Source organism: Schistocerca nitens, chromosome 8 (genome assembly GCF_023898315.1).
Source record: "Schistocerca nitens isolate TAMUIC-IGC-003100 chromosome 8, iqSchNite1.1, whole genome shotgun sequence".
NCBI classification, from domain to species: Eukaryota; Metazoa; Arthropoda; class Insecta; order Orthoptera; family Acrididae; genus Schistocerca; species Schistocerca nitens.
This window is the reverse complement of record NC_064621.1, coordinates 59,040,316-59,063,607: the sequence shown is the minus strand read 5'-3', so window position 1 is coordinate 59,063,607 and position 23,292 is coordinate 59,040,316. Positions and strand designations below refer to the sequence as shown.

The following is a 23,292-nucleotide window of genomic DNA, read 5'->3' as shown; positions in this document are numbered from 1 at the left end:
TGTAGATATTTTATGAAACCACGAACTATTAAGTCAATGAGACAACTGGTACTGCTTATTTCCAACCCATTTCTTTAAGAATAATGAAGTAATTCTCAGTATATTACAAGTGCTATCTTCAATTTCTTCTCAGAAAAGAAAACTAACTGTCACAGTAATGGTAGCCATTTGTTACAAAACATTCCTCCTCTGCACCCCCATTTGAAATCAACCAGGTTAAAACGTGTGCACTTCACTTATTCATACAATGTAGGCTTTCACGGCCGGTGTTGTCTTCAGCTGAAACTTCGGGGCTGAGAGGCCGTAGTTGATGTATAAAATTTCCACCTAACATTTCGTCTCCATCTGCGGGAGACATCATCTGAGGTTGTCTGGATGACTTCAGATGATGTCTCCCACAGATGGAGATGAAACGTTAGGTGGAAATTTTATACATCGACCACAGCCTCTCAGCCCGGAAATTTCAACTGAAGACTTCACTTATTCTTTGTAAATCACATGATTGCTGGACCCATTACTTCTGAACTGGCACAAATTGAAATACTCCAGGCTGCCAATACTTTATGTCTGACTAATGCCACTAATGAATGATGATCATAACAACAACAATGTGTAGGGCTTACAGAAATGTAGTAGCCATTGCATTGTTACTCTTGTCTTGTGCTGTCAATTAGTTTGATTAGCAGTTGCGAAGTGAATACTGAACAAATTTCTGGTCCATTGCAGAACTACCTAAGATTTGGAGAACGCATTTTCATGACATACTTTAAGCATATGTGTTGTATAAGTCTCAGTTTTACTGTTACAGATGCGTGGTATGAGGTACAAATTATGTATGCAGTAAGTGTACTATGCGGGGGAGGTATTAAAGGTATGATCACTGGTATGTAATCAGTACTACAATCTTACAAAACAGTGATAATAGTAATGATCTTTTAAAAGTAATTTGGTTTCGTACTATTTGTTTTTACCCTCCAGACAATTTAATTTTAGCCCTTAGGGACAATTACCCCCAGGTTGGGAACCACCTTACGAGAACTTAATATATTAACAAATAAAAACAGATGGAAAGCATCACAGAATACAAAGAGACAACAGTAGTTAATATTACACACAATCAGAGTTTGGCGCTTTCAGTGAAGCAAGTAAAACTGCTTGTGTGGTACACTGACAACAAAACACATTTTACCTAATCTTTATTTGTAAAGAAAAATATTACACAACACAAAGAAAAGTAGTTACTTTGAAAAATGCTGGTAGTTTACACTGAAGAAAGTGAATATACAGGAACTATAATAAATATTAACTGCAATATACTACATAGTCTGGACACCATAGATCCATCAGGTGTACCCTCCCAAGACGATGGAAGGAACATGCTTTGACGTTATTTTAGCTCCATACTAATGTCCAAGGCAAACAAAATATGTACAGCCATGAAAGAAAGATTCAGAATCTGCCCTTCTGCTCACGAAAGAGACAGCTATTAACTACTCATATCTAAATAAAGATTAAGCAAGAGGCATTAGTTGCATGTATAAATTTGACACCCAAGATAAAGAAGTACTTTGTAAAGAGGTTTTTCATTTCATGAATATATGGCAAATCAAATGACAAGGTGGAAAGTCATTCAAGAGAAAAACATGCAAAGCTGACACTGTGACAAACACAGCAGATCACAACTGAATCACAGCAACCACACTTCCAGCAAAGAGCACCTGTCTGGTTGGTTGGTTTAAAAGGGGGGAAAGGGTCATTGGTCCCTTGTTCCCAGTAGACAATTAGCCAAGGGAAAGAAGAAAACAAAGACAACATATGGCACTGTGAAAGGTGAAAGCAAGAACCAGAAGAAGACAGAAGGACAACAAACACTACAATGGACAAAACAGGACAAGAAAACCACAGAGAGACGGAAGAAACAAGGAGAAGAGATTAAAAACAAGAAAGCAGATTACCATGGCTGGCTGACCATAAGAATAGAAAAGGAGAAGCCAGCCTCTCTGCAACACATTAAAACCTCCGCCCTAAAAACCCTAGGATGGAGGACACAGAGGGACGAAGGACACATGCTAACACTCAGATCAAATGATAAAAGGTAAAACTAAAGCTGCTGTTGAGGCACTGTTGCCCAACACCAAAGGTAGGGTGCTGGGAAAGTTAAAAGTCTGCCGCAGAATGGCTAAAAGTGGGCAATCCAGCAAGAGGTGGACAACTGTCATTTGGAGCTACAGCAACACTGATGTGGGTCCTTGCGATGGAGGAGGTAGCCATGTGTGAGCCACATATGGCCAATGCGGAGTCGACGAAGGACAACAGATTCACTGCGAGAAGCAAGCAGGACTTCCAGACATTTGCAGTCTACTTAATGACACCAAGTTTGTTGTGCATACTGTTATGTCACTCCGTCTCCCAAAGCCGAAACACCTTGCGGCATAAGACAGAACGCAGATCAGTTTCAGAGATGCTCATCTCCAGGAGTGATTTCCACGTGGCCTGTTTGGCCAGCCTGTCAGCAAGTTTGTTGCCTGGGATTCCGATGTGACCTGGGGTCCACACAAACACCACTGGAAAATTTGGAAATTTTTGGTAAGTCCTATGGGACCAAACTGCTGAGGTCATCGGTCCCTTAGCTTACACACTACCTAATCTAACTTAAACTAACTTATGCTAAAGACAGCACACACACATCCATGCCCGAGGGAGGATGAGATGATGATTGGTTTGTGGGGCACTCAACTACACGGTTATCAGCACCTGTAAAAATTCTGTACCTTTGCTCAGCCCAATCTCGCCACTTTCACGAATGATGATGAAATGATGAGGACAACACAAACACCCAGTCATCTCGAGGCGGGCGAAAATCCCTGACCCCAGTGGGAATCGAACCTGGGACCCCGTGCTCGGGAAGTGAGAACGCGACCGCGAGACCACGGGCTGCAGACCCGAAGGAGGACTCAAACCTCTGACAGGGGCAGACGCATGAACCGTGACAAGGCATCTCAGACTGCCCAACTACCCTGCATGACAAACACCACTGAATGACTGGACCGTTCCAGGGCAGAGATGGACCTCTAGATGTTCGCTACCCAAGGATGGCGAGGGTAGCACTGGTCGACAGCTTGTAAGCTGCTCAGGGAATCAGAACAGAGAAGAAACGACTCACCAGAACAGGAACAGTGTACTGATGTGCACAAAATATGGCCACAAGCTCTGCAGTGAATAGACTGCAGTCAGCAGGCAAGGAATGCTGTTCAATATGGCCTCTGTGGACTTAGGTGAAGCCAACATTACCATCAGCCATCAAGCCATCTGCGTAAACAACTTCAGAACCCTGGAACACATCAAGAATCAACAGGAAGTGACAGTGGAGAGCGGTGGGGTCAATGGAATCCTTAGGACCATGCAAAAGGTTCAGACGAAGCTTCGGCCGAAGTGTACACCATACACCATGGAGGTGTAAGTGAATGGATCTCAAGTAGAGGTGGTAAAGGGAAGGACTCCAATTCAGAGAGAAGGGATCGCACACGAACCACAGTCGTGAGCCCTGACTTGGGCCGCCGATGCGGGAGATTAACTGCCACGGGTGGGGAAAAGGAGATGGTAATTCAGACGCTCAGGAGAACTACAAATGTGAGCAACATAGTTGGAAGTTGTGCATGTTGGGTCTGCAGTGGAGGGTCTCCTGCCTCCACCAGGACACTGATCACTGGACTCGTTCTAAAAGCTCCCGTCACTAGGCGAACGCTACAGTGGTGCACTGGGTCGAGTAAATACAACACTGAGGCTGCCGCCGAACCATAAACCAGACTCCCTTTGTCAAGGCAGGATTGAGCAAGGGCTCTGTAGAGCTGCAGCAGCGTAGAGCAGTCTGCACCCCAGTTGGTGTTGCTCAGGCAGCGGAGAGCATTGAGGTGGTGCCAGCACTCCTGCTTAAGCTGACAAAGGTGAGGTAGCTAAGCCAATCGGGCATCAAAAACCAGTCCTCAGAATCAATACGTCTCCACTACAGTGAGTAGACCGTCATTAAGATAAAGTTCAGGTTCCAGGTCAATGGTAGTACTAAGCAACACCAGTACTGGAGGAGTAATACGAAATGCAGAACTCATCCGCATACAGAGAAGGGGAGACCGACAGCCCTACAGCTGCTGCTAGACTGTTAATAGCCACTAAAAATACAGACACAATCAATATGGAGCCCTGCGGAACGCTATTCTCCTGAATACGGGGGGAACTATGGGAGGCACCAACTTGGACACAGAAAGTACAGAGCAACAGTAAGTTTTGGATAAAAATCAGGAGCGAGGCCCGGAGACCCTATGCATACAATGTGGCAAGGATATGATGTCACCAGGTTGTGTCGTATGCTTTATGTAAGTCAAAAAAGACAGCAACCAGATGTTGAAGTCTGGAAAAGGCTATTTGGATGGCAGACTCGAGGGACACAAGATTATCAGTGGTAAAGCGACTCTGGCGGAAGCCGCCCTGAGATGGAGCCAGTAGGCCACGTGACTCCAGGATCCAATCTGACTGCTGACACACCATATGTTCCAGCAGCTAACAACGAATATTGGTGAGGCTGATGGGCCGATAGCTATCCACATCAAGCGCATTTTTACCGGGTTTTAGCACCGGAATGATGGTGCTCTCCCGCCATTGTAACGGAAAGACGCCATCGCTCCAGATCGGGTTGAAGATGATGTGGAGATATTGCTTGTAGTCCGACGAGAGATGTTTAATCATCTGACTGTGGATCCAATCCGGCCCGGGAGCTGTGTCGGGACAATGTGCAAGGGCACTGAGGAACTCCCACTCCGTAAATGGGGTGTTATAAGGTTCACTGTGGGATGTAGTGAACGAGAGGACTTTCCTTTCCATGCACCGTATGAGGGTGCGAAAGGCTGGGGGCTAGTTCTCCGACACAGAGGCTTGAGCATAGTGCTCAGCAAAGTGATCGGCAATCACGTTTGCGTCAGTAGAGAGCATGCCATTGATGTTAACGTCAGGGACACCTGTTGGGGTCTGGTACCCAAAAAGACGTCTGATCTTCGTCCAGAACTGGGAAGGTGACGTATGGCATCCAATGGTCGACACGTACCTCTCCCAACACTCCTGTTTCTGTCGTTTTATAAGCACGCGAACGTGGGCACAGAGCCGCTTAAAGGCTATTAAGTGTTCTAGGGAAAGATGCCACTTATGTCGCTGTAGAGCTTGCCGATGCTCTTTAATTGCCTCAGCGACTTCCAGTTACCACCAAGGGTCTGTCTTTCGCCGGGGGCACCCTAGAGAATGAGGGATCGTGTTTTCTGCTGCGGAAATTTTTTGTTGTAGTGACCTGCTCAATCACGACATCAATGGCACCACGTGGGGGAGACTCAATGGTTGTTTAAAGCCCACCTGGGTAGGTGTCCGTGGGCATGATGCGGGGGGGTGGGGGGTGACAGGAAGATGGGAAAGTGGTCACTACCACACAGGTCATCATGTGCTCTCCAGTGGATAGATGGGAGGAGTCCTGGGCTGCAAATTGATAAATCAATGGCCGAGTAACTACTGTTACCAACACTGAGATGTGTGGTGGCCCAAGTATTTTAAGAGGCAGAGGTCGATTTGGGACAGTAAATTTTCAACATCTCTGCCACGGCAAGTAAGCATGGTGCTACCCCGTAAGGGGTTATGGGTGATAAAATCTCCCAAAAGTAGGAAAGGTTTAGGGAGTTGATCAGTCAGTGCAGCCAATACGCTCGGGGGTACCATACAATCTGGGGGGAGATATACATTGCAGACAGTTATTTCCTGCATTGTCCGTATCCTGACAGCCACAGCTTCAAGAGGAGTTTGAAGGGGCACAGGTTCACTACGTACCGAGTTCAGGACGTAAACGCAAACTCCACCTGACACACTATTATACGGTTCTTGTAATATTCCCTGTAGCCACGAAGGACAGGGGTCCACATTGCCGGGAACCAGGTTTCCTAGAGGGCAATGCAGAAAGCAGGTGGGTCATTCCATGTCAAGTGTCCCAGTTTATAAGATGATCCCAGCTCGATCATCTTTAATTTTGATGAAATTTGTACAGTATGTACCTGAGGGCCCTAAATGAACTTATGGAAAGTTTCAGGCTCACCTGTAACTTGGTTGAGGTGCTAGAGCCATTTTCGTGAAGACTACTTTTTACAGAGACTGAAAAGTCGTGAAGAAATCGTCAAGTTTGGCATTCCACTGTTCCTAATGTAAAAGAGCTAGACTCTTGCTTCTGGGTATAATGGTACAACTTTGTGTGCTCTACACACAAATGTTGCAAGTAGAGTTCACAAAGCAATGCATTGGCATAATCTCAGTTCAAAATGGGCAACAAATCATGTTGCGAGAAATTTTCACCATAGTTTAACGAGACATAAGTAGTGGAGAAAGTGTGCTATGGACCTGGTCTTTTGCCAAACTACTGTCTGTCTGGGTGTTTGATATAAAAAATTTTGCCCTGGCTTGTGTGTTTAATTACTGTGCTACCATCCTGTAAATTTGCTAAAAAAATGAATTTATCAAAATATACTCGTGTTCAAAGTCATGTACCTCAAGATGGACACCTAGCACATTACATTCATTAACACCATTCAACAGAGCACATTTCATTCTATTAGAAAAACTTATTTTCATCTTGATGTCTCTTTGGATAAGGTGCAAAAAATTCGCCTAAACTACTGACTTTTTTGGTAATTTGGAAAATCGTTGCGTTGGTCCCTGGTTGCTATGTCACTACCAATCGACTGGTAACGCCATCACCAAGGGGCCACGCCCGATATCCATGCAAGGTCAGCAATGGGTGGATTTCCTTACTGCAGGTTCCCAAGCCTGAAAGTGGGTGTCTAGCAGGTTCCCAAGCTGGAATGCGAATATCTAGCAGGTTCCCAAGTCTGAATGTGGATATGTAGCACGTTCCCAAGCCTTTTTTGGGCCTCTCTGTGGTTCCCAATTCTTCAATTGTTAGATGTTCTAAATTTTTTGCTGATGTCCAAAACTATTGCTTCCAGGAAACTGTATTGTCGCCCCATCATTGAAGCAGCTGGGACTGGATGACTGCAATTATCTGTTGTTCTGGGATCCAGCATGTGTGTCTTCTAGTAGGCCAATGAAATGATTGAGGCAGCTCCATGAGGATGCATGAAATTAATCAAGGCATCTTTTTCTTCACATGAAACCTTCACAGATATTTCCTATACACCATTTTCCATCATAAACATATGTAATATACGGCCAGGCTGTAGTTCCTAATGGCAACATGTTTAGTAGCAACTTCAGCATGTCGGTTAACATTTGCTATAAAGGACAATGTATCATTTGATTGTGAATCTTAAGTAGCTTTTCATCAACTGACACAAAATATATTCAAACAGATCAGTTGGTGTTCAGATTTGGTTGTCAATTGGGTGTTGAAGGCTAGCTATTGCTACTAAACGCTTTACTGTGCCCCCAATTCCGTCACATGGTGATTTCCCATGGCTTGTTCTGAAAAAATTCCATTCTGCAGTAATGCCAAAATCTTTTTGATAATGGCAAAGATTTAGGAAGCTCTTAAAATTTTTGTACTGTGTTGCAGAACCATCACTAAAATAACGAATATGATTAATTTCTTTAAAAATGCACTTAAGGGATTTGATCAAGTATGTTAAAAACACATGCATTGCAACTGTGTCATGTCGGAGGCAATCACTGATTGCGCAGTAGCAGACACGCTTTAGGTCTTCATTACCTTTGTAGTAAATGACAAATGTATGTATTGTAGCTTGACTATTTTCCCAGTGGAATCCCTGCACTGCGTCTTGGACATTAAAGGAGTAATTTTCTGCGAAATCCATTAATATAATCAATTCTCCTGGTTTGAGACCTTCTTTAGTGAACTGCAAATGCTTGCTCTGATGCTTTGCAATGTAGTGGTGAGTAGAAAGGGCCAACAGTTTTGCAACTAATAGTTAATGAATTCTTCAACTGTCATTTCTCTGGTTTCAAGTGTGTATCTATCAGTGTGAGTCCATTGTTTGAACTGAATTGTATTGTCAGGATCAATATCTGCAAAAGTGCTTTCCAAATATTCATTTAGAGTTCCTGTTCCTGGACATACTTCACAGCGATGAAGCATGCAATCCTTTGTTTCCAAATTACAGACAATTTTGCTCAGTAAAATTTTGTAATCTTCTTTTATTTGGCTATTATAATCTTCTTTTATTGGGATATGTGCCAACATTAGTTTCACATTGTGATGTATTGTGCAGACACAAACTGAATGTCAACCAGCTGTGCCTACAGTCACACACCACTTTGACCTTAATTCACAATTTTTTTTTTTTTTTGCGGTACACAACAAACATTTCTTTTAAGCGGCTAAGTGATAATTATTTCTGTTTTTTAACCTTTTCTCCATCTATACGAACAGTAATACAGTCCTTTTTTCCTGGACAAATTGAACTAAACTCTTCATCATAAAAATGCTCTATCACTCTTGCCTTCACATCCTCAGAAAGCTTTTTCCCACATTTACCTTTGAGCTGTGCCAATATTTCCTGTTCAGCTTTTAACTTTCTAGCCTTCCTTACCATTCTTTCTGAAACACAAAATTCTTCCATAGTCTTTTTGATAGACCAGCTTTGGGGAACTAAGGTAAAAATTTGAATTTTCTCGTTATTATTTGATATATGTAATTTTTCCTTCAATTCTTGGATCGGCTCAATGTAATCTAAACAAGTCAAGCATTGATTGCTTGTGGATGGTTGCTCCAATTCACTGGGATCAAGTCCTCGCACTTCTGCAATTTTCTTAATACTTGCACCTTCAACTTCATGTATTTTGCCCTTTGCATATCCTTTTGTATCCCTTGCACCAATTCATTGAAATTTTAATGGTGATATTCCAAAAGATGTTAAGCTTGTATTAAAATTGTGACCAACATTAGTCTCATCATCTTCATCTGACTAATATGTATCGTCCATTTGTGACTATTTCAGTGTATCTAATTCTTTTCTACAGGAAGGGCACATTTTTAGCCTGGTTTAATATGACATGGTTATCCTTTTTAGTAGGTCAGGTGCTACTATGTTGATTGAGCACAAGCTTTTTCGTGCAGTGTGATTTTTCTTGCCAAATGGGTTGCAGCATGATCTTTGCAAAAATTCAAATCTTTTTAGGAGTAATGCTTCATTATAATGGAAGTATAGTTGAGTATTTTCAGTAGAGTGTAAACCACTCCGTCTAGTAAGTAATTCTTGTTGTTCTAAGGAAAGTTGCTTTACAGCTTTCAGTCCTTTCAAGGCACTATATGTTGTTAAATGGCATGGGGAATCAGGATTTCCAAAACTGTATACATTAACTTGATCTTGTTCTTCCATTTTAGCAACAACTTGATATGCTTCAGACACTAAAATCTAATTGTTGAGTCCTAAATAAAGAAAAGAAATAAAATTAATAAGCATTCAGCTTCCCAAAAATTATGTAGCAGTCTCTAGTAAAGTTAAATGGTTAAATTTAGCAGTGAACCTGTCACAAACACGTTTAAAAACACTGAATAAACAGCAAAATGAATATTTAAACAATGAAGACATAAGCAACAAAATTCCAAATTTTAGGCAACATTTTTGCACCTTACCCAAAGAGAAACCAAAATGAAAATAAGTTTTTCTAATAGAATGAAATGCGCTCTGTTGAATGGTGTTAATGAATGTAATGTGCTAGGTGTCCATTTTGAGATACATGACTGAACATGGGTATATTTTGATACATTCATGTTTTTCAGCAAATTTACAGGATGGTAGCACAGTAATTAAACACACAAGCCAGGGCAAAATTTGTGATATACTAAACACCCAGACAGACAGTAGTTTGGCAAAAGACCAAGTCCATAGTGCACTTTCACCACTACTTATGCCTCGTTAAACTATGGTGAAAATTTCTCGTGACATGATTTGTTGCCCACTTTGAAATGAGATTATGCCAAATGCATTGCTTTCTGAACTCTACTTGCAACATTTATAAGTAGAGCACACAAAGTTGTACCACTACACCCAGAAGCAAGAGTCTAGCTCTTTTACATTAGGAACAGTGTAATGCCAAACTTGACGATTTCACAACGACTTTTTGGTCTCTGTAAAAGTGGTCCTCACGAAAATGGCTCTAGCACCTCAACCAAGTTACAGGTGAGCCTGAAACTTTGCATAAGTTCATGTAGGGCCCTCAGGTACATCCTGTACAAATTTCATCAAAATTGAAGATGGTCGAGCTGGGAGCCCTAAGACACTTCACATGGAATGACCCAGGTGTAAAGCTTCCCTTGGTCTTTGGGATCTTCTTTCTGGATTTCTCTCGCTGATCCTTGGGTTTCTCTGGCTGGGATGGTTTCACTGTTTCAGTCTCCAGGACTGAGCATGATCGTGTAGCCCTATGACCAGCTGCTTTTGGGCACTTCAACCACTGGCGGGTGTTATCTTTCCCACTAGCAGAAATGTGGGAAGGGAGTAACCCAAGGAACCCCTTCATAGCGAGAGGAGCTGAAGAAGACTTAAGCTGCTCCAGCTGAGAAATTGGGACTGGTGTCCCCGATGGTTTGGGGGACAGTGCTCCTGAGGTAGGTGGTATGGGAGCAAAAGGGAGGGAAGTGCCCCCACCATCAAGGGGGCAGGTGCAGGCTTCCGGCTCTGAGAGCCGACTGGAACTCGCGGAACTGATGGGGCTACAACTGTTCTCGTAGCAGTGGCATAAAAGAGGAGGTCATAGCCACTGGATGTAGGTGCTCAAATTTCCTCTTGGTCTCATTGTAGGTCAGTCGATTTAAGCCCTTATGAGGCATGATGGTAACGGAAACATCCCGTAGCTTGTCACAAGTAAGTAATGCCCATGACTGGGCAGAGGATGCCGTTTTTATCAAGACTGACCCTGACCGCATTTTGGACAAGCCCTCCATCTCCCCAAACTTGTCCTCTAAATGCTCTACAAAAAACTGAGGCTTCGTTGAGACAAAGGAGTCCCAATCAGCTCTCGTACATACGAGGTACTGGGGCGAAGAAGGTTCACTGCCATCCTTAGCCTGGTGTTCGTCCCATGGAGTGGCCAGGGAGGGAAACTATTTAGGATCATACTTCCATGCATTGTACTGAGACTTGGAATACTTAGAGACTGCTGGCGTTTGATCACCAGCAAGTGATGACGTGGTACGCTCCATCGCATGTCATCCACCCTGATGCCACCTACTCAGAGCAGGGCCCCTCCTCACGGGCACACCCACCTGCAGCAAAGGCCACCTGGCAGGATGGCCATTGCCGGGTGTCCCGTTGCCCCAGGGTGACAGGCATCTACTCTGTGGCATATGTCGGGAGTTAACGGTGCAGGCATCAGCAGAGCGATCCCTATGTAGTCAGGAGGCTACAACCAACAGGGTACAAGGCGGCCCTGCCACAACGGACTGGCTACCGTGCTGGATATGAGATGCAAAGAATTCCATAGTCCTCATTGGCGCACAAGACGACACTGCATAGTGGGTGGAGGAAAACACAACCAGGAAGGTGCTCTTGCTCAAGAGATGGAGGATGAGCAGGACTGCAATGCCACGACGAGAAAGTGGGCTAAAAATTTCAATGCACGATTGACACAATGCACCATGTAAGACGCCCTTCCCCAACTGGCTCGCTCTTTGGGAAAATTCTGAAAAATGGAGGTCAAACCATACAGGGGACCATCACATAAAGACCGAAAGGTGTCGCCTCTTACGACAGACAGGAATACCTCAGGCGTATTCTAACCCCAGGGCCTGCAGGGGTGGGCACCTAGGGTGGATGCTGGTCACTATAGTGTACTGGTAGGGAAACTCTGGAGAGTTGCCAGAGTCACCTCTGCCATCCCAATTAGCTGTGTAAGCCACTAATGGATAATGATGATTAGCAGCATATGACAAGGTCATAGGGATTGCTACCAGCAATAACTGGATGGTAATCACTGGTTCCAACATAGGAGTTACTGCTGCCATCTCCACCACTGCTGCGTAACAACTAAGCAGCAATGTGGTTGACAGAGGCTACGAACCAACATCCCAAGCCATCTAGTCTGCCCCTGACATGATTTCCCTTGGCACAGCTAGGACAAAGGTGGAATATTTCAGTTTCACATGTCACCTATGGGTTTGTGAGTTCTCATGTCCCAGCCAGGCACTGATGACAATGAAACATGTATTGAGGGTGCCACACTTGCTTACATGGCACCACTGTACATGCAGCACTGTCCAGTGGGTGGGGCCTATTTTGTTTGAAGACACATAAGGGGACACATTAAAAAGCGAGTCCTTAGTGCATGCTGCTTGCTGCTGAATGTTCTCTTTCTTTGTATGCACAGTGCCTTTTACGACAATTATTTAAACAGACCTAGTCATTCTTTCTAGATATACCTAGTCATTCTTTCTAGATATCCTTTGATACTTTGTTTTCAGTTGAGCTGCTGGTACTGTGAACTCTGATGTTCAGCTACTTCATAAAACTAGATCAGATATGCTCTAACTGGATGCTACTTTTAGATGATAAGATCCTGCAAGATATAAAACACACCTGTCTTTCAATACTACTTCATGCTACTGTAGAATGCAATGAAATTACATACCTTTAAACTGCCTTTGGTCCCAACTATAAATCCTTCATTAGGGAGATACGTTCGAGCATTTGTACTCAGCACTGCTGTTTTACCACCTTCATATGTTAATACACAGGCCATGCTATCATCACATCCAAATTCATTCAAGTGTCCGAGAGCAACAATATTTTTTGGGTGTACAGGACCAAATACGAATATAGCGAGCTGTAGGCAATAAACTGCCAAATCAAGTACGGTACCACGACCAAGCTCCTTTGATCTACAATGAAAAATAATTAAATGCGTTATTAATTTGTACCACACTGGCAATGTGTTAGATGTATTTCAGAATCATATAAATAAACAAAGGTAATCTGCACTCTTACAAGAACTTCAACCATTAAGATGAAGAATTAGTGAACATTGTATGAGAGAGTATTTCTATTTATGGTCTCCACTTTGGTGTAAATGATGTTTGACATGTTCTGAATGGTTGTTGGCTTGTTAGCATATGCTTTAGATTTTGTTTGCTAGTACAGAGTTCACCTTTGGCATGTTAGTGTACAAGATGTCCTGAAAGCAGCTAAGTGCTCAATGCAAGCATTTTGCCGGTGTGTTTACTTATTATGTTTATTAACTGAGCTCTGGTAGTAAAGTCACATGTGTGACATAAATTGGTTTCAAAAACCTAACAATATTACGAAAAGTAAAGTTGCTATTCACCATATAGCGAGAAGATGCTGAGTCGCAGATAGTCATAACAAAAACTGCTTTTTGTTGCACCTATCTGCGACTCAGCATCTCCGCTATATGGTGAGTAGCAACTTTCCTTTTAGTAATATTGTTACACTCCATCTTGTATTTTCCATTGTTTGATTTCAAAACCCTAAGTAATTTCAACTCAAATTCAAACTTGTTTTTGTGTTAATTGTATCAAAGCTCATAAATGTCATGATATATTAAGTATTTTGACCACTGTGTGTTACAGAAAACATATTTCATAACATACTATCAGTTGAAATCTGTATATGTGCTACATATAATTTTAGTAGTAGTAAGCTAATAAAGAAAAAGGGTTTAACCAAAATTTTAGTGTATATCTACATGTATCATCAGTATAATCACATATTATTGCAAATTTTTGAAAGAAGTGAGTGCTGCACATAACATAGTTCAAAAGAAGTCAGTGTATGTGAGTTACTGTTACTGTAGCATACATTAAAAACTTAACTGGCTCTTTCTACTGATCACCAGACTTGCCGCAGATGTACTCAAAACTTTAGAGAAAACCTTAGTTTTGCTATTATCAATTTTCCCTAATTATAGTATCTTCATTGGATGATACTTTAATCATTCAACACTCAACTGGGACAATTACAGTTTTGTGAGTAGTGAGGATGACAAAAATCCTATGAAACATTACTAAATGCCTTCTCTGAAAACTACCTAGAATGGATAGTTCAGAAGCCTACTCCATGATGGCAACAAGAGACCCAACCTCTTTGGGCGGATCCACACAAACTGAAATAAGTAACCATGAGACAGTTATAGCAACAATGATTACCAAAGTGTAAAGGGGAGCTAAAACAAGTAAAAAGATTTAAATGTTTTGCTAACTAGATAAAGAGGTTGTAGTGTGGTGTCACCGCCAGACACCACACTTGTTAGGTGGTAGCCTTTAAATCGGCCGTGGTCCGGTAGTATACGTCGGACCCGCGTGTCGCCACTGTCAGTGATTGCAGACCGAGCGCCGCCACACGGCAGGTCTAGAGAGATGTCCTAGCACTCGCCCCAGTTGTACAGACGACTTTGCTAGCGATGCTATACTGACAAACTACGCTCTCATTTGCCGAGACGATAGTTAGCATAGCCTTCAGCTACGTCATTTGCTACGACCTAGCAAGGCGCCATTACCAGTTTATATAGAGATTGTAATTATGTATCATCAAGAGCGATGTTCTCCAATTATGGATTAAAGTTAAGTATTCCAGAAGCTATGTACTATTTTTGGCTACTATAACTCCTTTAACTGTTCCAGACCACACGCCAGCCTGCGTGAGCTTAAACGCGTGCATTTCGGCCTCCTCTAGCAACATGGTGTTGGCTCTTCTGCCAACACATCACATGGTGACGAGTGTAAAAACGGTCTTCTTCTTTATCCTTGCTTAAATTACTTGTGTCATGGCTTCGCCACAATCTCCAGATGTACTGTCCGAATTTTATCGCTTGCAGAATCAGCAGACGCAAGCCTTATTGGATGCCCTTGGACAGCTCGTCCAGGGTCAACGTGCAATGCAAAACGATGCGGCCGCCGCCGCTCCACCGCTACCGCAGCCACAACACGCTGTTGCACCACCTTTTTGTCCTTTTGATGTGGCACTGGAAAGCTGGACGGAGTGGTCACGTCAATTTGGATTCCATCTCGCTGCCTACAGAATTCAAGGTATTGAGCAGCAGCCTTTTTTGCTTTCTTGTGTAGGAGTGTCCACCTACCGTGTGATAGTGGAATTGTTTCCCCGATGCGACGTAGCAACTCTGTCCTACGAAGAAATTTTGTCTACATTAGATGCATATTTCAAAGTATCAGTCAATGTAGTTGCAAAAAGGTATGCTTTCTTTCGTACAAAACGTACGGCCGGTCAAACTAATAGGGAGTGGGTTGCAACTTTGCAAGGCCTTACTAGGGATTGTGCTTTTGAGTGTGAATGTGGACTCCCTTATTCAGATACTATGGTACGTGATGCAATTGCACAGAACGTTTCTGTTGTTCGTATAAGGGAACAGATTTTGAAACTAGTCAATCCCTCCCTTCAACAAGTGATGGACATCTTGGATAGGCAGGACACACTTGACTTTGCTCAGGAATCATTTGAAACTTCGCCAGCCGTGTGTCACATTAACCGGCCCGCCGGGCGAGCTGCACGGAACTGTAAACAGCCCTCGCGCCCGTCTGCGCAGCTGCCGCCAAGCTCTCTGCTACGTGTGCCACGCAAGCAAGCAAATGCAGTGCTAAAATCATGCCCGCGGTGTGCAACTAGACATTCGCGTGAGAATTGCCCGTCACGCCAGGCTATTTGCTTTTTCTGTAATAAAAAAGGACATGTTCAGAGTGTTTTCCAGAAAAAGCTCAGATCGGACACTCGCATCCATTCCAGGCCCTTTGCTTCATGCCGGAATCTGAATCGCACCAAGAATACTCAGGCTCGTGAACCTTCGCCCATGGAAATTCATGTAGTTAATTCCACTCCGCCCAGTGTCACTTTCTCTAACAGTGACTGTGTTCGTCCCACAAATAGTGTGCGTCGATGTCGACGGAAATCCCATCAAGTTGCAAGTGATTCTGTACCAGTGTCAGTTCACGTTGCACGAGACAGTCGCTCTTGTCGTCAGAAGGACAATAAACTTTTTGTAGATTTGGACATTAACGGAAAAGTGGTACCATTCCAGCTCGATACCGGAGCTGCAGTTTTATTGATCAATAAAGACACGTAAAAACAACTGGGCACACCTCCGTTGCGTGCCGCAAATGTTAAGTTAAATAGTTATTCAGGACAAGCTATCCCTGTGTTAGGACAGTGCAGCCTTCTTACAACATACAAGGGTCAAACAAAACTTGTGTCATTTTACGTTCTTCGTTCTTCTTCTGCAGTGAACTTGTTAGGTTTAGATTTATTTCAGTTGTTTAACTTGTCTATAGTAAATCAGGTCCTCTCAGTGAACCAGACTGTGCCTTCAGCACAGACATTTGCAGACATTTTTGCACTGGGCCTTGGTTGCGCTAAGAACAATAAAGCACATTTGGAACTTAAAGTAAACGCGCAACCGAAATTTTTCAGAGCCCACAATGTTCCCCACGCATTGCGTGATGCGGTCGCAAGAACATTACACAATTTGGAATCACAAGGTGTCATTGAACGTGTGCAGGCTTCTCTTTGGGCCTCACCCTTAGTAATTTTGCCAAAACCTTCCGGAAAATTGAGACTTTGTGTGGACTTCAAACCTACAGTGAATCCACAATTAGTGATTGCAACTTATCCTTTACCCGCCCGGAAGATCTTTTTGACAAACTGTGCCCGGGTGAATATTTTTCGAAGTTGGACCTAGCAGATGCGTACTTGCAAATACCAGTGGACGACGAATCCCAGCGCGTCTTGGTGGTTAACACGCATCTTAGTTTGTATCGCTTCAAAAGACTGCCATTCGGGTGTGCATCCGACCCTGCATTGTTTCAGCAATATCTGCAAACTGTTTGTGCCTCGGTCCCTACTGCAGCAAACTATCTGGACGATATTGTGATTTCCGGAAAGTTGGAAGAAGAACATTTAGCCAATCTCAGAACATTATTTCAGGTCTTGCGACAAAATGGTCTTCGCTTGCGGAAGGACAAATGTGTGTTTTTTGCTCGTGACTTACCCTATTTGGGACATGTAATCAATGCCCAAGGCATACATCCCAGTCCAGAGCACCTCCGTGCCATACAAGACTTGCCTTCGCCGCAGAATTTGAAGCGGCTACAGAGTGTGCTGGGAAAAATAAATTATTACCATAAATATGTGCGCCACGCCTCTTCCATTTCAACTCCGCTTCATCGTTTACGCCGTAAAGGTGTTCCGTTCGTCTGGACAACGGAATGCGAATGCACCTTTCGCCAGTTGAAATCGGCGTTGCTTTCCACTACTTGCCTTACGCCATTCGATCCCCAAAAACCCCTTTTGTTGATGGTGGATGCATCGGATTGCGGGATCGGTGCTGTGCTTGCGCACAAAGATGGATTGCATGATCGCCCTATTGCCTTTGCGTCCAAATTGCTCTCGTCTGCGCAAAGAAATTATTCACAGATCGAGAAAGAAGCATTGGCTCTCGTATTTGGTGTTACTAAGTTTCATGATTTCTTGTATGGTCGTCACTTTACCATCATCACAGACCACAAACCTTTGACATCGCTTTTTCATCCGAACAAGCCTGTACCTCCACGTACAGTGCAGAAATTCATTCGCTGGTCTATTTTCCTCTCGCAGTACCGCTACGATATCTTGTATCGGTCCACTGCTAAGCACGGAAACGCCGATGCGTTGTCCCGTTTGCCTGTTGCTGACGATAGAGCATTCGATTCCTCCGAACTTGCTTGCATGTTCATTGATGCGGAAACCGATGACGTGGTCGAATAGTTTCCGATTGATTTTCATCATATAGCTACAGCAACAGCTGCTGACCCTGTCCTTGCTACCGTTTTGCATTTTGTTGCTACGCAGTGGCCCTTGTCAAAGTCACGGATCGAGGATCCGCTGGTTCACCGATTTTTTGCTCACAAGGAGAGACTTTTTGTTCGACGTGGTGTTTTGTTGTAGCGTTCTGATAATGATCAGTCCAGGGTCGTGGTCCCACGTTCGTTACAGTCCTCTGTCTTACGACTTCTCCACCAAGGACATTGGGGTATAGTGCGAACGAAACAACTTGCTCGTCAGCACTGTACTTGGTTCGGAATCGATGCTGCGATTACGAATATGTGCTCTTCTTGCATGGCGTGTGCCGAACAACAATCCGCACCGCCGCGGAAATTCTTTGCATGGCCGAAAGCCACTACCCCTTGGCAACGCTTACACATCGATTTTGCTGGTCCATTCTGGAATGCTCGATGGTTGGTTGTGGTAGATTCCTTCAGTAATTTTCCTTTTGTTGTGCGGATGTCTTCCACGACATCATCTGCCGCCATCCAAGTGTTATCGGCTATCTTTTGCATTGAAGGTCTTCCACAGACTATTGTTTCCGACAATGGCCCACAATTCATGTCCGCAGAATTTCAGTCATTCTGCAAGGCCAATGGTATTCAACATCTGACATCCGTGCCATTTTTGCCGCAGTCAAACGGTGTCGCTGAACGATTGGTCCGGACTTTCAAGTCACAGATGTTGATGTTCAAAGAGTCGCATTCTCGGGAGGACGTGTTATTGCTCTTTTTGTCCTCGTATCGCTCTCAGCCCCAAGATGGTCAGTCGCCGGCTGAGTTGCTCCACGGTCGTCCTCATAGAACCTTGATGTCTTTGCTGCATCAGGTTCCTGTGCAGCGGCAGACATCTGCTTTTGCCCCAGGCGACGTTGTATACTATCGCAACTATCGAGGTTCACGGCGTTGGCTCGCAGGGCGCATTCTTCGCTGCCTCGGCCGCGCTATGTATCTGGTTTTGGGGGCCACTGGGGAGGTAGGTGCGTCGGCATCTCAATCAGCTGTGCCTCTGTCGTCGCACGGGATCTGCCGCTCCCCGTCTGCTTTCAGCGACGGTGCCGTCCGGTCAGCACCCTGGGTACCCATCTACTGGCTCGTCTCATCCCCAGGTGTTACCGATGCTGCCTTCCATTTTGCCCCATGGCGACACGCCGCCGACGCCTGTTTCTCCTGCCGGCGCCGCCCGCAGTGGACGTGTCGCTGCAACCGCGCCTCCCTGGGTCACGCGCCGCCGATCGCTTCCCGTGACCAGCTGTCCTCCGACATGGAACTCTTGCCTGCTCCGGACTAGATGTCGCCTTCGCCCGTCGGCTGCCCCGCCCCGATGGAGGTCGAATCTTCGGCCCCTCCTGTCTCTCTCCGGGCGCATACACCGCATGTTGGCGTGCACCCTGGACTAGGTTTTCAGGCGTTTCCTAGCTCCCCTCGGGCCGAATGGCAGGGTGCGGGTGGCACAGCCTCGCCTGTTGTTAGGCTCCCCACCTCGTCGCATACGTCAACATGGTCTCCTCCCCACGGCGGGTGGAAGCCTTATAATACACCCGTACGCTGATTTGCGGGGGAGGAATGTGGTGTCACCGCCAGACACCACGCTTGCTAGGTGGTAGCCTTTAAATCGGCCGCGGTCCGGTAGTATACGTCGGACCCGCGTGTCGCCACTGTCAGTGATTGCAGACCGAGTGCCGCCACACGGCAGGTATAGAGAGACGTCCTAGCACTCGCCCCAGTTGTACAGACGACTTTGCTAGCGATGCTATACTGACAAACTACGCTCTCATTTGCCGAGACGACAGTTAGCATAGCCTTCAGCTACGTCATTTGCTACGACCTAGCAAGGCGCCATTACCAGTTTATATTGAGATTGTAATTATGTATCATCAAGAGCGATGTTCTCCAATTATGGATTAAAGTTAAGTATTCCAGAAGCTATGTACTATTTTTGGCTACTATAATTACTTTACCTTGTTCCAGACCTCACGCCAGTCTGCGTGAGCTTAAACGCGTGCATTTCGGCCTCCTCTAGCAACACGGTGTTGGCTCTTCTGCCAACACATCATGTAGAGTCTTCATTTAGCTCTGGACAAGAGCAAGTACAAGAGCTGTTGCTCAAGTTTAAATGAAAAGTGGACTATGCACTGTTCAGATACGTATGAATGGGAGGGACATTCTACGATATACAGTCACTATAAAGAAACTTCAAAAATAACAGACTACTACACAATAGGTGTAAAATACAGCATGTGGCTATAAATAGGGAAATGCAAAAGACGGAACAGTGTTTGCCCAAAGATCAGGTGTTACATTGAATTTTCTGTGCACAGCTTCCAGAAATAACAAACCTCTAACCCAGTTTTCACAACAATTTCCTGATGTCAAGCAAAAATACTCAACTCAGTAGTTTTCAAATGCTTCTTTACAGAGGAAAATCCCGTGTCCATCTTCATTCTCACACTGCAGCAGCAAAGACGAGAGACAGACACAGACATTAGTATCAATATTGTTGCAAAACAGCTGAAATTATTAAAACCAAGTAAAGCTCCAGGGTCTGATGGAACCTCTATCAGATTCCACGCTGAATTTGTGGCTGACTTAGATTCTTTTTAAACCGTAATATACTGTAGATCCCACAAACAAAAAACTATTCTTGGAAGTTTAAAGAAAGCTCAGGTGACACCTATCTACAAGAAGGGCAGCAGAAGTGGTGATGATTGGTTTGTGGGGTGCTCAACTGCATGGTTATCAGCGCCTCTACAAATTCCCAACCTCTGCTCAGTCCAAACTCGCCACTCTGATGAATGATGAGGACAACACAAAAGCCCAGTCATCGAGACAGGTGAAAATCCCTGACCCTGCCGGGAACTGAACCTGGGACCCCCTGCTCGGGAAGCGAGAACGCGACCACGAGCTGCAGACGGCAGCAGAAATGATCTTTTAAACTACTGCCCAACATCATTGATGTCCATCTGTTGTAGAATCCTACAACATACAATGAGTTATCTGTAACAGAATGACCTCCATGCGAACCAGCATGAATTCTGAAACATCGACCGTGCAAAACCCAACTTTAACTTTCCTCACACATCATCATGAAGGCCATATGCCAAGGCAATCAGTTGTGGGCTGTATTTCTTGACATTCAAAAAGAATCTGACAGTAATACACCACAGTTTGTTAATTAACTATCATTATATGGGATATAGAACAAAATTTGGGACTGAATTGAGGATTTCTTAAAGGAGGATGCAACACGTTTTTTTGCACGGACAGTCATCGGCAGAAACAGAAGTAAATTTAGGCATGCACCACAAGACTGTATTGGGACCCTTGCTGTTCATGTCGCATACTGACAACCTTGCAGATAACATTAATAGTAACCCCAGATCTTTAAATGATTGTGTATTGGTTATTTATAACAAAATACTGTCTGAAAAAAAAATCCTTACAAATATTCAGCCTTGATAAGATTTGTCAGTGGTGCAAAGATTGGCAACTTGTTTTAAAATGAAATTGAATGATCACACAGGCTCAGCCATACAAAAAGCAAATAGCACAATTTGGTTTATTGGTAGAATTGTATGGAAATGCAATCAGTCTACAAAGAAGATTGTTTACAAATAATTTGTGTGACACATCCTAGTATTTTGCTCAACTGATGGGACACATACCAAAAAGGACTAACAGGGGATATTGAACATATACACAGAAGGGCAATGAATGGTTGCAGGTTCGTTTGATCTGTGGGAGAGTGTCACAGCGATGTTGAAGTAAGTTAACTGGCAGACTCTTCATGACAGATGCAAACTATCCCATGAGAGCCTAGTCACAAAGTGTCAAGAACCATTTTTAAGTGATGACTCTTCGAATATACTACTGCTTCCTCAGGAACCGCAAAACAAGATTATACTATTTATAATTGAATGGAACAGGAACAAGCTGTACTACTTGTTATGAAAGGAAGTACTTTCTGCCAAGCACTTCATAGTCATCTGCTGGATATGGATGTAAATGTAGATTTGAGAGAACAAAATCCCACGTTGATAAAGTGGGAAAATGGGGTGGCCATTTAACATTATGACATTAAGAAACACGGTGCTCTGGAGACATTCAGCATAAGGTGCCGTGGGTGTTCTGGCCATGTTAGCAATTGTTCCATCCTGTTGGAACCAAAACTGCAAATGGATCATCATGTGGCTCACTTACAGCACTACAAATTGTTGCAACACAGCAGTCTGATAAGACAGAGCATCGCCTGCTCCATTCTTAAAACAATAGTGTAAAAAATATCCTGCTCAGACATGCCACACCACACAGTAACTTTGGCATTATGAAGTGATGATTCTTGAAATTGATAAGGATATACAGGGGCAATACCTTAAGGTTGATTGTCTGCGTAGCCCAAAAATGAAAAGTGGTCTCCTCGCATATCATGAAATTTTTTGAGAGAATCAGGTTAGGCGTTTGCTATCTTTAGAAGCTACGTACATAAAATGCAATGTACCCCCAGATCTCCAGGCAAAACCTGTTGAGTCACTTGCAACTTATCTTTTGTGGGCTCCATTTAGTATCCACACGCAACATCTGTCCTCCAGTCTTGCTGGAAGAGTTAAAGACCTCACCAACAAAGTGATCTTGCTGGAGTTCACTTGAAAGTAGCTCTCACTGCTGCAAAGTTATCTGGACTGTGAACTATACAAGGAGTACCAAGAAAACCGATGTTTTAAGCAGAAGCTGTTTACCTGACCTGCTAGGCTCAACTTGTAAGTGCCTTCTACTACAAAACTGGTCCCGTCCACCTGATGTCAGAGTGTCCACAAAACAAATTCTGTATTATTATGAAACTATTATCACGTTTGAAAGATGTTTCAATTGAAAAAGCATGATGTGCATACATCCAATGCTCCAAATGCATTGGTTACAGGAAGCAGAGGTGGGTTGAAAACCAACACATCTGCCAAGGCGGATAAAATCTGCTTTCAATAACAGTGCTTAAATATTAGCAGTTTACAAAGCTGTGACTACTGCTGGTATGACACGGTCTTTCAAATAATGTACACTGACATGAAGTTCAAATTCTTTATATTTAAATATAATGTTCAAAATGGGTTAATGTTTCTATCACACATTGGACAACATTCTAGAACAATGTTTCTCAACCTTTCTCAGATCCATTACCCCTGAACAAGACAGCATGTCAGCTGATATCCTAACAAAGCTTAGTACACAACTAACTGCTAGATCAAAGGAAAAAAAATTAACACTACTAATTCTGAAGCTATGAAATACAACTAAAATTTAGTTAATGTTCAAACAAATATAACTCCTACGCTTTTGCAGCTTTTTTAATTAGCAAAGAAATAGCGATCACTTGGGACATTTGGTAATGTCCATTTCTCCTTTTTCTGTATTATCAGTTTGATCTCAGCCAATGTACATCACTTGAAAATCTACTAACACATATTTTAGTTGTGGCATAT

At 43.7% G+C, this 23,292-nt stretch overlaps 1 protein-coding gene across 6 annotated transcripts in view; it reads right to left on the bottom strand.

Moving 5' to 3' along the window:
- Nucleotides 1–23,292, bottom strand: part of LOC126198859 (trans-1,2-dihydrobenzene-1,2-diol dehydrogenase-like) — an 86,608-nt gene that overhangs the window by 13,091 nt on the left and 50,225 nt on the right. For all 6 annotated transcript variants that reach the window (XM_049935454.1, XM_049935450.1, XM_049935449.1 and 3 more), the window contains exon 4: nucleotides 12,625–12,874. In XM_049935454.1, coding sequence (XP_049791411.1) covers nucleotides 12,625–12,874 — 250 coding nt within the window. The remainder of the gene's footprint in view (nucleotides 1–12,624; nucleotides 12,875–23,292) is intronic.